Here is a 17,678-nt window from a genome sequence, read left to right on the forward strand (position 1 = left end):
GACCTTGTTGGAGGTCTGTGCTCAACTAAGCATCCCCAAGATTTAACTACACTGTAACAATCACGTCACGGGCAGTGAATGAGCAGTCTAACATGGAATCAGTGAAATGAGAAGCGAGCCAGAATATTTCATGTCTGATTGGCCACACGAGAGAGAAAGGAACAGACAGAGACCAGTTGACTTTCTTTTCTTAATGAGCTTACTGAAGCAACTTCCATATCGCCTAATGTCATGTCAAAATGAAAATTAATAGTGCAATATGCTGCCATCGCATTCGGTCATGCTTCTCCCATTCCCATATCGGGTGGCGTGACCAAATGAGCATGCCCGCTCAGGCCGACGCCCAGAAAAGCTGATACCTCCACTAATCAGCAAGATTTTTCCATCTGACATTGCTGTGCAGCTCGATATGTAGACGAGTGTGTTTAGTGCATGTGTGTATGCGTGTGTAGTCGAAGATGAGGTCCAATCATGAGATGGGGATGCAAATGGAGCTGGCTCCTGCTATGATGATGAGATAGATGCCTGTGAATGAACTGTGATTGCTGGAAATGTGAACGTGTGAATGCAGAGTGACTCATTCATCATTCAGCCTCCTCACGGCATTACTTGCCCCACTCCCGCTGTGTCACTCCTCTCTCTGTTAATATCATATGCACTCATTGTATTGCTGTTTGTGCCTTCGTAGTGAGGAGGTCAAAGGTGATTGACAGTCACTATGAAGATGAAGAAGGGCATCGAAACAAAGAACAAAGAAGCCGGGTCAGTTCGTACCTCCCATCCGAAGGAGCTGCCTTTGCTGTGTAGTCCGAACCTCTCGCCCGCTCCGATTCGAGTCTTGGCCCAAACGCCCAAGCCCGCACCTGGCACCGAAGACTCCCGCAGTTCCAGATCGGCGGGAATGGGAATGTCGTCGGGAATGTAGACGGGCGCCTCGTAGGGCGAGCCTTCCTTGGGCGTGGTGAAGTCCTGGTCATTGCTGCTGCTGTTGTTGTTGTGGAGGTGATGGTGGCTAGTGTACATGTGGGGGTGCAGCAGCAGGTGGTGGTTGTTTGGATGGGAGGGAGTCGGTGAGGGCAGGGGCGACATGTTGACGACGCCGTCCTCCGCGTCGTCTTCATGACTGTCAGTGCAAATGCCGCCAGCCGCCAAGCCCCGGAGGTCGGCCTCTGTGTCGTACATGCTGTCCGCTGGTTCACCGTCATCTGACACACAAAAGATACAAAAGACTGTTAGAAGACGCTGTGTCTTTAACCTTCATGGAGAACCAGGCAAAATTGAAGTGCTTCTTTTTGACTCCACTTTTCTGGAGAGCTTCATAATGTTTTGATCCCAAAAAGTTGTTCCAGCGACCGCCACTCATCCACAGACTTACATATAATATGGAAGTCCTGCGCTCATCACATCACCATGCACACGCTTACTCCAGTACTAATCATATAGATCTGTGCTTTGCGAGAGGCGCGCGTGTACGTCATTCAAGTCGCCCACTGTAAACGTGATGCTAGACCGATGTTGGTAGACCTGAACGCACCATAGCTCTTGAGTTCAGAAAATGAAATGAAAACGCTACTGTGCTGTTCTGTCTCAAATCTTCAAAAAAAGACCATGGTCAGACTCTGAGGTCGATTCACAGGCTGATACAGCACGGATGCAAAAAAATAACCTGGGCTGCTCATGCTGAAGCGAGAAGTGAAGCCGGTGGTGGCCATCTTGCTTTGTAAGCTATAGTAATTTTAATTATTTTATTCCTCTACAACTAAAGGACCACATATATATATATGTATATATATATATATATATATATATATATATATATATATATATATATATATATATATATATATATATATATATATAAAAATCCATCCATTTTCTTAACGACTTATTCCTCACAACAAGGGTCGCGGGGGTGCTGGAGCCTATCATCCCAACTGGCTCCGGGAACTGGTTGCCAGCCAACCGCAGGGCATAAATATATATATATATATATATATATATATATATATGTATATGTGTTTGTGTGTGTACCAACACTTATTTTTTGAGGGTACGTGGTATAGAAAATGAATGGATATATGGGATCTGCAAAAAGCATTTGGTTAAGGTAACCCATGCTAAAAGGCATTTGAAAAAAAAATATTGAGAAACTCAAATAAATTCTTGGACAGGTTTTAATGTATTCAAAACATGTATTTTATTATATGAGGGTAGGGTTGTTGAGCTTCATCTGATCTGACACCTTTATATGAAGTAAGAAAAATAGGATGAAGACAGTATTTTTTTTTATATGTCTTTTTTTATTTTTCGAAAAGGTCCTATGTAATCGTGAACTGGCAAACATTTGGCTCACTCAGCCCAAAATGACATCAGCAGTGTTTTTAATCAACTCCCTTCACTCCAAGTAGTGAAGCACGCCAAGCTTGCAAGCTCTTCCCAGGTTGTCGTTAGCACCAACAGGTTATTATTATAAGCCTATTTATTTTGTTTAATAGCATGTGATGTTTGAAATGCATCACTCAGAAGTGCAGTACGTAGCTTATGTTTCAGTGCTGTCATGGTAATGAGGTTGTACGGGAAGTGCTTGGAGATGTATTGAATGAGCTAATCAAACACTTGTGGAATCATAGGGGCACATTCACAGCACAGATCATCCCTTTTTGTTCTTTGCTAAATATTTGGCCTCCAGCCTGGCGACAGATGTGGCCTGTGAACACTGTTAAATTAACTGACATGTAAGTTTTTAATGTGAAACGTAAAACTAGCAAAGCACGGGACAGCGGCTGTCCAGTGCTTGGCAAAGCTGAAGCTGCTCCACGAGTCTCCAGGAGACATATCACATAAAGTTACAGCAGTAAAATTCTCCTTTTATGACCGATTTTGCGTCATCCAGCCATTTTGACGGGAAAATACTTTTTTTCTTATTCTTTATTTAATGATCACCGTTTCATAGGATTTCGGACAGCTCCCTCTGTACTTTCAAGAAAATATTTTCAGGCTATTGAACACTTTTCTCCCTTTTCTATCCTTTTTTTCACTCCTCTACTCTCACTAACACTTAAACCAGTGAGAGAAATTTTGACAAGAGCAGAGACAGTCTTGGAAAATCTATTAAATTTGGCTTTAAGAGCCTCTGTGCATATAAAAACGTACAGATTACTTGATTGAACGCACACCCTTCAAATGTACTACACATACATTGCACAAAAAGAGAAAAAACACGTGTATTTTTTACATTATAAAAATTAAATTTTTTAGACATGTAATCAATTCAAAACCAGGTCAACTCTATTCCAACAATATACATCTTTGCAATTTTGTTTAATTTGCAATACCTGTTCGTCCATTTGTCAGTTGCTCAAGTCTGAGATTACTACAGCAGCCTAAGTGTGTGTGTGTGTGTGTTTTTTAATAAACAAGAAATAAAGTATTTAGTAGTCAAATTTATTTGTATAGTTTTAATCGCAAATATCACAAATCCTCTTAAAAGAGTCTCAAAGGGCTTCACAGGCCAACAATTAACAAAGTTTGGTGACCCCCTGATCGAGCAGATGTTGATTTATCGTAAGGGTTTGTTCAAGGTTGCAAAGTTCGTTTGCTCAATACTGTTGCAAGGAAATTTGAATATGTTCAAAACCTTCACTGCTCATTGGGATACAGGCTTTAGCACACCCCTCTGCCAAAACAAACCACACACACAAAAAAAGAAAACAAACATCATCAATAATTATCACCAGAGTTTAGTGATTAAAAAGCACTTCTAGTAGAGGTATAAAATAAAATAGAATAACAAAACAACAAAGGAAATGTTCATATTTAATCTTAAACTCTGCAGAGATTATACTTGGAAGGAAAAAACATGTATCGTAAAATCCTGGGAATAACACAAACCTGTGTTTAACACGCCAGCAACCGGAATCCCCCTTAACAAGCTTTTTTTTCCTTTTTTTTTCTGTAAAACATACCAGTATTGGGTAAATCTAGGTTAAAAACTAAACCCATGATTAGGATTTTTCAAAGTATTTATTTATTTATTTATTTTTGTTCTTGCATCGTACGCTGTTTTAATAATTTTAATAAGCTAGTTTTTTCTTTACTTGCTTTTAAATCTCCTTAACTCAGTTTGCAACTGTTTTAAATGAATTTTTAATTACAGAATGTGAAGCATATTGAGTTATGTTGTTTATGCGCTATAAATCAGTGATTCTATTTTATTATTATTTTTTTACAACCTCTAGCTGCTGGTAAATGTCTAAACAATGTGAAAATGTTCTCTTTTTTCTACTTCTTCTTATTAAGCCCCCAGTATGATACACCACCCTCAATTTGGGAACTTTTTTTTTCTCCAAAAATATGACCGTTATTCATGGGATTTTACAGTAAATGGGTAATTATTATACCAGACCACTATTACACTTTTAATAGACAGTTTGTGAGTCCCTTCGCTAGACTGTAAAAAGCAGCAGTTAAAAGAAAGAAGAGAAAGAGTAGGAGGTGAAGAACAGTGACGACTGGGCTGCTTTTAAACATCTCTGTGTTAGTTTGGAATCTCAGACAGCTAAAGGAGAGATGTTAGCTTCGCCTCCCAAAGGACTTTTGCAAAAACAGCACGGCCAGATAGTGCCTTCCTCTCCCTTGCTCCCGATGTTGTTTTTTCTCTCTCTGCTCCTCTCGCCATCTCCTTCTCTTTTACGGGCAGCTATTTATCCTGATTACATCAGGGGTCAATCATTAATTCGCACCTTGGGGGTCCCGAAGCTGGCTGTGGTTACAATGGGCTGCTTGTGTTCAGTGGCTGTTATTCCAGCGGAAAACGCCGCCTGAGAGCCACATGAAGGCCTCCAATTTGAGTTGATAAATTATAAATGCACGCTATAAACAGAACCTTTTGCTTTGGAGCTTGCTGTAACAAAGATTTTAAGGCAGGTCCTCTATGAGCACACAAACGTCTGTTGGCATCTGAGGGAGCTGTTACTTCACTCAAGCACATGAGATCAAATGGTGTTGTCGGTAAAGATGATATCATGTAACTACTGCTGCACAAGAGCAGTAACACAGTTGAATGAAAATATGCCGCAAAGAATAAACAAGTACACTCGTAAAGGTAAGGGGTAAAATTGATAAAATCCTGATAAGGCAGTAATCATGGAAAACTAACTTGACACGGAGCTGAAAATCAGAGGTTTGATCGTAGGGTCTTACAACGGGTAAAGTGTTTTGTGGTTGTGTTTAATCAGAGCACTCCAGACTTAAACGTAGAGAGATAGCGATCTGCCGTCATTTTCTGCTGTCTGCCTGGACGTACACAAACACGTGCTTTTAGCCTGCTGAATAAGTTGGACTGTTTACCCAGGCTGAAGAACAAAATTCACTGCATAGATTAAATCTGGTAAGAAATCTCCAAATGGGACCCAAAGCACTCATTGAGAGGGGAAAAAATAACAAGGAATCTCACTAAAATTGTAATCAAATAAACAATCTAATTGCAGGCAAACATTAAAAAGCTTCAATGGAAGTCAACAATAGTTGGAGCTTTTCAAAGCCAGGTGCATGGTTTGCAAAAGCATGGTTGTGGCTCAGAATTCGAATTATATACAAACAGAATTCGGACGTGTGCGCCAGTGATGGCCATCATGAAGTGCACGCGTCTTATTTCCCTGTCCAATTCACACACGCACATACGCATGCACACACTGCATCTTTCTCCACCCGTAAACTGATCTGGTTCAATTAAAAAACGAACGGCAGCCAGTGGTGAAAAGACAGTATCCAGGGAAATGTACAAACTATGCAGAATCCTTGCCATGGCTCCAAATATGGGAAGAAAAGAGCGCCTCGTGGTAAGGGCAAAATGGCAAGAAAGCATGGATTGTGACAGATATGAAAAATGAACTCAGCAATACATGACCAAAACGTTTTGGAGCATACATGTGTCCTCGGAAGAATCTACCGGTCATACTGACACTTATTTTGCTTTTCCATTGCACCATACCGGATTGGCTTGGAGTAACCCCTCCCACTTATAAACTGCAAAATTCACATCACATTGAATACACCACGATGTGCTAGCAACCTGCAACAATGGAAGAGAACAAGACGTTCTTGCAGGCCAAGGTAAGGAGACAAATAAAGTGGAGGAAGTGTCTTCTAATGCTGCAGTGTCCAGAGCTAAGGCAACAGGGTAAGAGTCATTTTCTTACTGTGCATCCTCATAAATTATATAATGGCACACCAGTGGCAAATCTGCTCCACCAATGAGTGACCACTGGAGCTGGGTGATATAACCCAAATTATATATCACAGAGTCAATTGCATGGCATCCCTGCACGGAAACGGTATGTAGCACAACATAAAATTAAGGGTATTTTTTAATAGTAATAATTTAATACATTAATCATTTCTGAATATGTTAATTAGTTAATCTATTATAGAAAATGAATGTATAGATTAAAAAAAAAAGAGTGACAAAACAAATTAAATGTAAACTATTTTTCCATTTCCTGTATCCACTGTTGCTGCTGAAACAATGCAAAGTCCACCAATTGGGCAACTAAAGTTTCCTATACAGTATGTTAAATATTTATAATTAATATACTATTAACCTTATTTAGCCCCCTCTCTGCTGAAGTATGTGATGACATCCTCCGTAATGTCTGTTCTTAAGTGGTGTCTAATGTTATTCTGCATTATTTTATCTCCCTTTGCTAATTAAGTTGCTTCATATTTTGCTTCTCAAAGTTACTTACTCTTTGTTGTAATGTGGTTCCAGCCAGACCTATGTGACAAATGTACTGTATCACACACACACGTATTTGGGTGTATTGCGACTGCATTTCAAAACCTTTGTAATTAGCATGGCTTGCATTGTCTTCCCTCCATCTTCGTCATAAGTGTAGTTTTTTCACTGCTTTGGATGATTAGTGACATGCTATGTAAGACACCGAATGCAAAGCAAACTTGCCGTCTCGTTATGTTTAGCTACGTTAGCATGCATAATTTGGGCATTTCCATCACACTGAGTAGTGCACACAGAAGGGGATACAATGACGCAATATGCGATAGGAAAGTATCATATTGAATATACTGTCTCTACTGTGTACTAGTACCCCAACCAGAAGTAGTATGCAGTAAATATCAATAGACAGTAAATAAATAATTATCTTCATTTGGCATACTATTATACAGTGGACCAGTGGTTGGACTCACTGCACTGCAGGACTCAACCACGAGACGATAATACTACGAGGTACTATGCAACTGTCAAAATCAAATCAACAAATTCAAATGATGAGTGTGTGTGTGAGTGAAAGCTGCATATTTTTCCACCAAGTGTTGTCATTTATTCAAGATGACGTACTGTATAAATGGAAGCATGTTACCAAGCAGTCCATAAAAAAGAAAAAACAAAAATGAGGCGTGTGGTTGAGGGCAAGGTGTGTGTTTTGTGTGTGCGTGTGTTTACATGGAAGTAGTGAGAGTGCAACGGGGGCACAGTCAGCTACAATAGCAGCAAGCCAGTCCGAATGAAAACACCACACTGTTTCCCCTTGTAAAAGCACCAGGGAACATTTCCAAGCAACATGCAGAGCTCAAACTTGGCGTCCTCACAGTGAATGAGTGCATGAAGAGAGCCGGAGACATATGGACGACGCAAATGGAGGAGATGAGTGAGAAAACGCAGCCTCCAAAGACCCATATATATATTCCCTTTCGAAGGTGCATATGCCCAACTGCTAAGAAATATACAGTACTCATCCGTGCAAAAGTCTTGGGCCATCACTAGCTTTGTTTTTATAATGACTCCCGCACTGTTTTAGTCCCTTCAACATTTACAACAAAATGATATCAGTTACAGACAGAACATTTAACTGTTTTACATACTGTGTCCTCATTTAGTATTTGACTTTACAACAGGCTGGGCTCCAGGTGGAGGAGTGGAACCGTCACTTGCCTTTGGTGCCAGTTGGCGTGGGTTCAATCCTCCGCCTGGGAGAGGCCCATGTATGTGGCCTACAAGAAGTAGGCCGCGTGTGTGAGTGTGTATATAAAAAATAAAAAATAAAAAATTATAAAAAAAAACAAAAACAAAAAAACTTTACAACAGGCAGATTTATTTATTTTTTTTTTATGGGGGGGGGGGGGGTGGAGGATTATAGTTTGAATGTTATCATCGTTGGCTTATCTTTTATGCTGTGTAAATGTTTAAGCAAAATGGGTGGATTCTTGCAAATTTTAAAATAGCTAAAAATTGAATTTAAAATAATAATAATTATGATAAAAAAGTTACATTTTAAAATCAGCTTATTAAACTGGCCTACAACACGATGCTTGAGACATTCTGTTGTTGTGTCTCCTAATAAAGCTAAGGAGAAATGATTATTATTATTAATTATGTATTTTTTACATATATATATATATATAGGACAGTCTCAGAAAATGATAATATTGTGATAAAGTCCATTATTTCCTGTAATGCAATTCATGCAAGCCTTTTATTATTTTAATATTGATGATTATGGCATTTATTTTTACTTGGTCTAAGGAAATATTTTCATATTTTGAGATATGATATTTGAGTTTTCTTAAGCTGTAAGCCATAATCAGCAACATTAAAATAGTAAAAGGCTTGCAATATTTCAGTTAATTTGTAATGAATCCAGAATGTATGACATTTTTGCTGATTTAATTGCATTACAGAAAATAATGGACTTTATCACAATATTATCATTTTCTGAGACAGTCCTGTATGTAGAATTAATCATTATAATTATATAATAATTACTTCCAGTGATATTTTTTCTTTATTTTAAAGCACAATCCATCGTCACATTTATCTAACCAACTAATCAAAGTATTGTTATTGCAACACAAGTATGTATTCACTGTATAACAATAGAAGTGTTATATATTAGATTTACACAGAAAAATACAAGAAAGAGCTGATTGAAACATTGTATACTTTCACCTGCCATGTTGCACGTTTGTGTTTGTGTGTTTCCCTGAAACGACACAGCTGATGTATTGATGCGTTATCCGTGTTGAAAAGACCTCGAGGCATTGCATCCAGCAGTGTGTATGAGTGTGTGCATGCACGTGTTTATGCTAAAAGGAGTGATCAAGCCTCCAGGCGAATAGACAACACGCAGCCTCCTGCTGTGTGTGGTGGCCCTGTGGTCCCAAGAGGGCCCCGGGGGCCGGAGCTTGTGCAGACATTTATTAACAGGGGAGATTAATAGCACCAGAGCAAAACATGTTCACGAGCATGATAAATATTAATAATAATCAATATTGAGTTACATTTGCCAAATTGAGTTGCAAACGTCACTCAGGGGAGGCTACTGGAAGTGGAAAGATGAGAAAGGCAAATTACATTCACTGGTCAATTCATTAGGTACACCTGCACCACAAGGTGAGGTACCGAAATACTACCTTTGCAAAGTCAATACTCAGCTTTCATAGAGAAATTCATTAAACAATATGTTTATTATTGTGGCTGTAGTTTGCCCAAATTTTTAACAGCATATCTTCGTAGAGACAGCTGGGCTAATTATAACATGGAAAAGCAGAAATTTTTGAAATAGAAATTTTGGAAATCAGGTGTAATGGTGTACCTAATGTAGGCAGTGAATGAAAGTTGACAGTTGAAATGGTGAATCATATAAAAGTAGACCAGAGCAAAAAGAAGTTCAGCAAGTGCAGCAAATAGTGTGTGACCACCAGCACCAATAATCTTATCCAACATGCAAAACATTTCATAAATCAAACACATACTGTTCCTTAACAGAGTGCATAGCAGCTCACTCAAGTGGAAAAATCTGATTTATGCACACATGGACGGGCGGAGGAAGAGTGAGGACCATGTCGATAGTCAGAGAGGCCAATCAATAAAATCTATTGAGCATCATTTCATTTGACGACAACTTAACATGTCACGTCAAAGGTGGGAGGCATATTTACAAGGATGGCTATATAAAATATATGTCCTCTATCATCCGTACAACAGTCCTTGTGTGTTTGCATGTTTGTGTTGCTCTACACACTTGTACTGCAACTTCATTTAACAAGCCACCGGGGAACCCACAAAGTGAGCACAGAGACAGACAGCACACACAACAAACTCATCCATTCCTATGAAATGGGGCTAATAAAAGGCTTGTGTGCAGAGTAATCACTTTAACATGCCGTTTTGTTTCAGGGTTTGTCCCTCATCATTTTACTCGTCCATGGGTAATCCTAGTAATGTGAAAATGAGATTCCCAAATGGATCGCCTTATTGTCTTCATCTCATTTTGTTCTTGTGTATTTTACAAGCAACAACAGTTATGTATAATGTTAATGTATAATATACAGCGGAATCTTGATATTCGCCCCATAAATCCTAAAAAAAAAATGGCAACAAACCGCCAATAAACTTTTTCTTGATAAATGGGCTTGACTCCAAAAATAAATAAATTAATTAAATATAAAAAAAACTATTTAAAAAAAAATAAAAATAAAAATAAATAAATAAATACATAATTTTTTTCAACATATTGGAAAAAAAATCTGCGAATAGGTGAATGTATGAGTGCTAAACCGTGTCCTTTTATATTGCTATATCCTTAAAAGCTGAGTGAGCAAAGGCCATTTCAATATAACGGTGATGACTGATGACATACTTTTTTTTTTAATGTAATATCTGTTTGAATCTTTTTTTTTTAACGCTCAACATAAATAATGAAACACTGTTCAATTATGAACCTTTTAAAAGAGAAAGCTTTTGTAGTCTTACTTGGCCTCACTTTCCAAAACCGTGCATGTTGCATTTGTTTTTCACACTAAATTGTCTTTGGGTGTGAATGTTGAGTTTGAATAGCTTGCTGTGCAATGCATTTAGCTGGTGACCAGTCCCGGGGGTACCCCACCTCTTACCTAAAATCAGATCACCCGAGACCCTATTGAGGACTGCTGGTATACACAGACGCATTTTAAAAATATTGCAAAGTTGCTCCACCTTAGTCTACAATATTATGACAAGAAAGCAAACGTCCGTGTTTTATTACAGTCAATATTGCTCAATGAATGTAATAGAAATGGTTGAGTATTAGCATAATTAGGTAATACAGTGGCCCGTAAAAGCTGCATGATTGCACCAGTGAGGACGTCTTCATGTGCAGGCGGGTGTTGATGGAGGTGATGATATTCACCTCTGCCACTGCATGCGGCCTCCACTCATACATCAGTCTATTACTCGCCAGTCTCGCTCGGCTCTGCTCTTCTCTTCCCCTCGCCCACTCTCCCTCCAGTCATTAGCCAGTGAATTAACGGCAATCCAGCGTGCTATTAATCACCCTGACAAAAGTGTTTGCATCGCCTCGCAAGTCCGGCACGCAATCGGAGGAGGGGGGTGCTGGAGGGGCCTAAGCGAGCATTTGTTAGGTGGCATGTGAGTCATGCTGAGGCAAAGAAGTGGAAGGGAAATTGAGGTGTAGCAGAGCGAAGCAAACAAAATGGCGTAAACTGTAGGTGGCGCAAGAAGTAAACTTGTGGAACTAAAAATATAACTGTCTGTAAAATAGTAGTGGAAGTAGTAGTTGTACGTGTTGCTTTTATTTAAAAAAAAAAAAATGCTTAAGTTGTGATAGGAATATACCCAAACTACCTTGAAATCATTATAACATTTATCGTTTCTATGGCAAGGGCAAAATAAATACACTATAAACAAACATACTATGTACACGTATTTTGAACTTTTTAACAAGCCGGAGTCTATTGCAAATTATAACCATTTATTGCTGTAGTTAGTAGTTGATTGACTTGCTGATATTTATTTTTATTCGCACAAAATGCACAGATTGCTTTTATGATTTTGTAGTGGATGTATCAAATTGTATGTTTTAATAGAGAGGTCCTTCTCAGGACACCCTAGGAGAGGTGGGCACCATGCAAGCATGTGTTATCAAGGAACGTTTTTTTGTTTTTTACGTTTTTTTTGTTTTTTACGTTTTTTTTGTTTTTTCCGTAGGCCTGTCAAAGTCAAAGCATTAAGTAATTAATTAATCACAAAAATATTGCATTAATCATTAATTAACACAGCTTAATCACACTATTAATTTTGACCGCAGATGATCTTTTAGCTGACAGCGGATGGTTACGTTAAAGGTAGCATAGGTTGTGTTTGAGCAATAAACAAAATCACAATGCATTAAAGTAAAGCATTTAATAAATGTTTGCGTATGACATTCAGAACATTTGTTCTATCTGGGTCATCCCCCCCCCCCCCCCGCCCCCCCATTTTAAATAGAAAAACAGGAGGATGAGAGCGTGCAGTGGATAAAAAAAAATGTTCAAGATGTCCTCATAACATTAAATGTCGAAAGAATGAACAAATAGCAGGTGCTCGTCAAATTTGGCGGGTAAAAAAATGTCGATAAAGAAGACTTTTTAATTTAGCGATTAATCGTGATTAATCAAAATTGTAAGATGTGATTAATATGATTTAAAAAAATAATTGTTTGACAGCTCTATTTTTTTTGTTTTTTTTCCTGTGCTAGAGTAAATTGTAATTGCACATCCACTACACTAGGTGGCAGTGGCGCTGTCATTGTCAGAGAGTGTGCAAGGAGTAATAGCTGCTATGCAGAGGTATACTTAGAGCAATTTTATAAATAAATTACACTATTTATAGTTGCTGTGGAGAGTTGACCGGGGTGTAAAATATTTTCTTCTTCCAGCATGAGGGGCATAACAAAAAATAATTGAGAAGCACTGAAATAGAAAAATATATTGGTTACTTTGTGGTCAACCCAAACATTTTCTTTTGAGTAATATATTCTATGTGCCCCTATTAGTCTAAACACGGCATTCTGATTAATATTGCGTTTGTGGAATATGACATCACAGTTGCTCATTGCTCAGGTAACAACACACACACGGACTCCCGACTTTCAGCTTGGGAGACTGCCACACTACCACCTGAGCTATGCCCCTCCTACAGTTTGCGTATCTCCAAGAGACCAAAAACATCGCTTTTGGTCTCTTGGAGTTAAGAAGATTCCAGCTGACATGAGCAATATACTAACACACAGCAGAAGCTGTGTGACTCAAGGAGTAGATCAGGTGTCTCCCAAGCTGAAGGTTGTGAGTTTGGTCCTCAACCTTTGAGTGACTTTTGTTTTTATTTTTTCCAATTCTTTCGTTTACTCTCTTCCAAGTGTAAATATTACTCTAAAACTGAGTCTATTTGGTACCACTCTAAATAGAGTTAAATTCACTCCACAGAATTTTCTGTGAACCAATCATGGCTCAGCTTCAAAAAAACAATTCAGCCGTTACTGGTCGTTACCTGAACCCTGAACAACTGTGACGACAATTTTCAGTTGACAGCAATTGGCAAAATGGTCACCCCTTGAAATGGATAGAAACAGGTGAAGTTTGTTGATTAAGTAATATTCCACCAATGCACTATTAATCAGAATAGGCTACTGTCCTGTGTTTAGGCAGGTGGGGCTGCAGAGAACATATTTTTGTAAGGACATTTTTTGGGTTGAGTTTCCCTTTAAACCTGATTACAAACCTATTCTTATTTGCTCACTGAGCAAATTGCTTGCTGACTCAATTCTTATCCACCTCAGTGTGAAAAACTACATAACTATACAAAACAAATAAAAACAAAGAAACAAATGCACATATAAGATGCAATGTATAACGTAAATCTCAAAATGGAGAATTCACAAATTTGGCCTCCATCAGACCTACGACTCATCGCTATAAGTCTCACCTCCCTTTTCAACAGGGAGACCACCTGCAGGGAGGCCCAAGCCCAGCCAGTCAGGTGGGTCACGGCCATCATACAGTCCCATGTCATCAGGCTGTCACTACAAATGCAACTGACGTGGGAGATATGCTAATCCACTTAGCTTCAAGATCAGACAGGAGTCTTGTAAGCAGCCCTGGCTCAGTCGACAATGACAGGAACACACACATGCACTGCATGGACTGAGGTTTGACACAAAAGTGAGCAAATGCGGAACTGTCCAGAATATGTACTGCATGACATACACTGTATATTAACTGATCAGAAAAAAAGATTAGGGTCCCTTGGAGATTTATACATGCTCACAGAAAACTCCATCAGATATAATATAGACTGTACTCAACAAAAATATAAACACAGCACTTTTTTTTGCTCCCATTTTTTATGAGACGAACTCAAAGATCTAACCTTCTTCCATGCATATTGTCACCATTTCTCTCAAATATTGTTCACAAACCAGTCTAAATCACTTCTCCTTTGCCAAGATAATCCATCCCGCCTCACAGATGTGCCATATCAAAATGCTGATTAGACAACATGATTGGTTGGATTCCATTCTGATTGGTGGTTTTGTTACATTTTTGGGTTTTCTGGGGGCTCAGAAAATCAGTCAGGACATCCCCAGCCAACCCCAATAAAACAAAACTGCACTTTTCAAAGTGGCCTTTTATTGTGGGCAGTCTAAGGCACACCTGTGCACTAATGGTGTCTTATCAGCATCTTGATATGGCACACATGTGAGGTGGAATGGATTATCTCGGCAAAGGAGAAGTGCTCACGATCACAGATTTAGACTAGTTTGTGAACAATATTTGAGAGAAATGTGATATTGTGTATGGAATAAGTTTTAGATCTTTGAGTTCATCTCGTATAAAATGGGAGCAAAAGCAAAAATGTTGCGTTTATATTTTTGTTGAGTGTAGTATTTGATTTGAAGTTTTGTACTGAATTTCATTAGAATGTGCAAATGCACCTGCAGCACTTGAATGGGTCAGGTGCATCAGAGACAGACGGATAGACAGCTGAACATATGGACAGACATGCTGACATATTTTCAGCTGCACGACTTTAACCAAAATCTACAATGTAATTCTTGCATAACTGTAATTATCGCATAATACTGCAGACAAACAGGATGGAAACAACCTCCTTGCTAAAGGAAAACACTAGGAATGGTACCAGGGTATCGGTATCGGGCCGATGCCAGCCTTTTTTCAAGGTATTGGGTACTTGTGAAGATATTACCAGCCATCAATACTCGAAGCAAAAAATATATAATCTTATATAGAATAAGTCTACCTTGTCAGAAGTTGGTGCATCATCATATGCATCAGAAAGACAGAAATGCCTTTGTTCAGAATTATTGAAATTTTATGTACCGGTATTCTAAAAATTTGTGCTGTCGGTGAGTATTCAAGAGTGAATACGGCATTTCGACGTTACAGCGCCTGTGCATCTTCTTTTTCATTAATTTCCCACAGAAATCATCTTAAAGCTATTTAAAGTTGTGTTGTTGTCACCTCCAGCAACGGGCGTCTATCGAGCAGGTCGGCTCGCCATCAAGCGTGTCACATTTTTCGTGTATAAGTTTCCATTAGCTCCGCTTTGCTGTCCGTCAGCAATCAATGTTCATGCACAAACACGAAATATTGGTTCCAGCATCTTCCGGGTGGCGCAAATGTTTTTTAAAATTACTGTACAAAGTATTTTGATGTAAATATCAACTTTAACGGTGAAATCCAACTTAAATCGAAATTCGGGTTACATCGCCAGCGCAGGAACAGAACTCGTCCGTAACTCAAGGACTCCCTGTATAATACGTGTGGGGTTCAGTAAAGGAATTGCATCTAACTGGGAAATTCCTGTTTGCTCCCGATCAAAGCTTCCAGCCAGCAACAAGGTGTCAGAGTTCAAAACTATTGCGCCACTCAGCCAGATGATATCTCAGACAGATCCATCTTATTTCCCGACCATGACTTCCCCTATTAGGAGCCGCGGCTGAGTCCTTTACTAATCAGCTCGCTATCCCACAGAAACAGGAAGGAAGAGAAGGAAACAGATGGGAAAGCAGGACAATGGCGAGCGAGGGACACAATGCTGACTTCTCCCCTCCTCCTCATCCTCCTCCTCTCGGCCGCCGCTGCCCTGCTCGATCTTTGCGGCCGGCCGTGCGGCCAGAGAGAGCGGAGGCTCACAATCAGTCGGACAATACTGTATACAAGTGGCGGCAAACAATGGAGGCCGGCCACAAAGAATTCTGGGAACAGGGGCACAGCCTTCTTCTCCTTTGGGTCGCCTCGATACTCATCGGACTGCTGAGACTGGCCGGTGCCAGACAGAGGAGAGAGAGAGAGAGAGAGAGAGAGAGAGAGAGAGAGAGAGAGAGAGAGAGAGAGAGAGAGAGAGAGAGAGAGAGAGAGAGAGATGAAGTTGCTATATGGGAGCTGGAACGTTACACACACACACGCATACACACGCATCATCACCTGCAGTGCTACACTATATCAGCCTAAATGTCAGCATAAGGCACCATTGTGCTCTTAAGCTCTCTTTCAACACACACATACACATTCAGTGTACAGTATGGCCAGTCAATTCCGCACATAATTAACCAAAGAACTAAACAATCAACTGGGAATGGATATGAAGGCCGCACCAATTAGGAAGTTTGTATTATGCACATGTTTATTCATGCTAAAGAAATATAGTAGACCACTAGGCAACATTTTTTTTTCCACCCACCTACCCTACATTATTAGCATTTACTAATTTCCCAACTGATTTTTCGTGTTTCTCTATTGGCTGATGCATCATATAACTAACCCAAATGATAGTTGCCAAAATGAAATTATTCCTGCTATTCATATGATCACAGGAAAACTGTAAAAGAAACGATATGACAGGTGGTCTAATAGGCTATATTTGATAACCACTGTCGGTATATTTTTGCTCTTCTGAAAAAATACATTTCGACAAAGAAAGACCAACTAGAAGTGGAAGTGGAAGAGCAAATGAGATGTGCAGGAAGGCCATTCTGTTCCATTTCTCCCTTCCTTAAGTGTTCAGGCTGTGCGCTGAACGCAAGACATTTGGAAATAATTGGCTGGTAATTAGGTGGGGGTCGACAGGTCGATTTGGGAACAAATGGCTGCCTTTAGCTCAGGTGGCCATCTACACGAGATAATGGGACCTTTATGCCCAACCGACACCCTCTGGCCCGCCCCCCACCTTCCGCATCCTTCGTCTTCTGCCGTGTTCCCTTCTTTTCCTTTCTTCAGCCTCAATGTGTATTATTCGAATACGGCCTTGTGCCCGAATACCTTTTTCACCCCAGATAGCACATGCTGACTAACAGGTATGCAACAAAAGCTGGAGAAAGAAGGAGAAAAGCTGGAGATGCAATGTCTTTACATTAGGGATGTAACGATATCCAAACATCACAATACGATGTTATCACGATATGAAGCTCACGATACGATAATTATCACGATATTGTGGGGATGTTGGTGATATTTAAAAAAAGGTCACAATATTATAATTAAAAATGAGCTCATACAAAAAAAAAAAAAAAAAAAATGCACAATAATGGGCTTTTGGACATAACACCAATTCATATAAGCCAACTATGATCTCTAATAATAATAATATTGAGGCGATTACTTGTTAATGCACGCACACATTGAGTTCCTACACATATTGACTCGCTTCACAGGCATATTCCGTTCCCCTTCATTTGACAATTTGTGTAGATTTTAAAAATAGAAGGGCAAAAATATCCCTAATAAAAATTTAATTTCACTAAAAACCTAGCCACCAGAGGGTGCTAGAACAGCACACATGGAAATCAACCTGACTTTTTTAACAGATGTGTTGCTGTTAAATA

General features: G+C 39.3%; 1 protein-coding gene across 7 annotated transcripts in view; it reads right to left on the reverse strand.

Moving 5' to 3' along the window:
• Positions 1–17,678, reverse strand: part of prdm16 (PR domain containing 16) — a 213,304-nt gene that overhangs the window by 141,177 nt on the left and 54,449 nt on the right. For all 7 annotated transcript variants that reach the window (XM_077514591.1, XM_077514588.1, XM_077514586.1 and 4 more), the window contains exon 2: positions 775–1,205. In XM_077514591.1, the coding sequence (XP_077370717.1) occupies positions 775–1,205 (431 nt within the window). The remainder of the gene's footprint in view (positions 1–774; positions 1,206–17,678) is intronic.

This window comes from Festucalex cinctus, chromosome 2 (assembly GCF_051991245.1).
Source record: "Festucalex cinctus isolate MCC-2025b chromosome 2, RoL_Fcin_1.0, whole genome shotgun sequence".
In the NCBI taxonomy this organism is placed as follows: domain Eukaryota; kingdom Metazoa; phylum Chordata; class Actinopteri; order Syngnathiformes; family Syngnathidae; genus Festucalex; species Festucalex cinctus.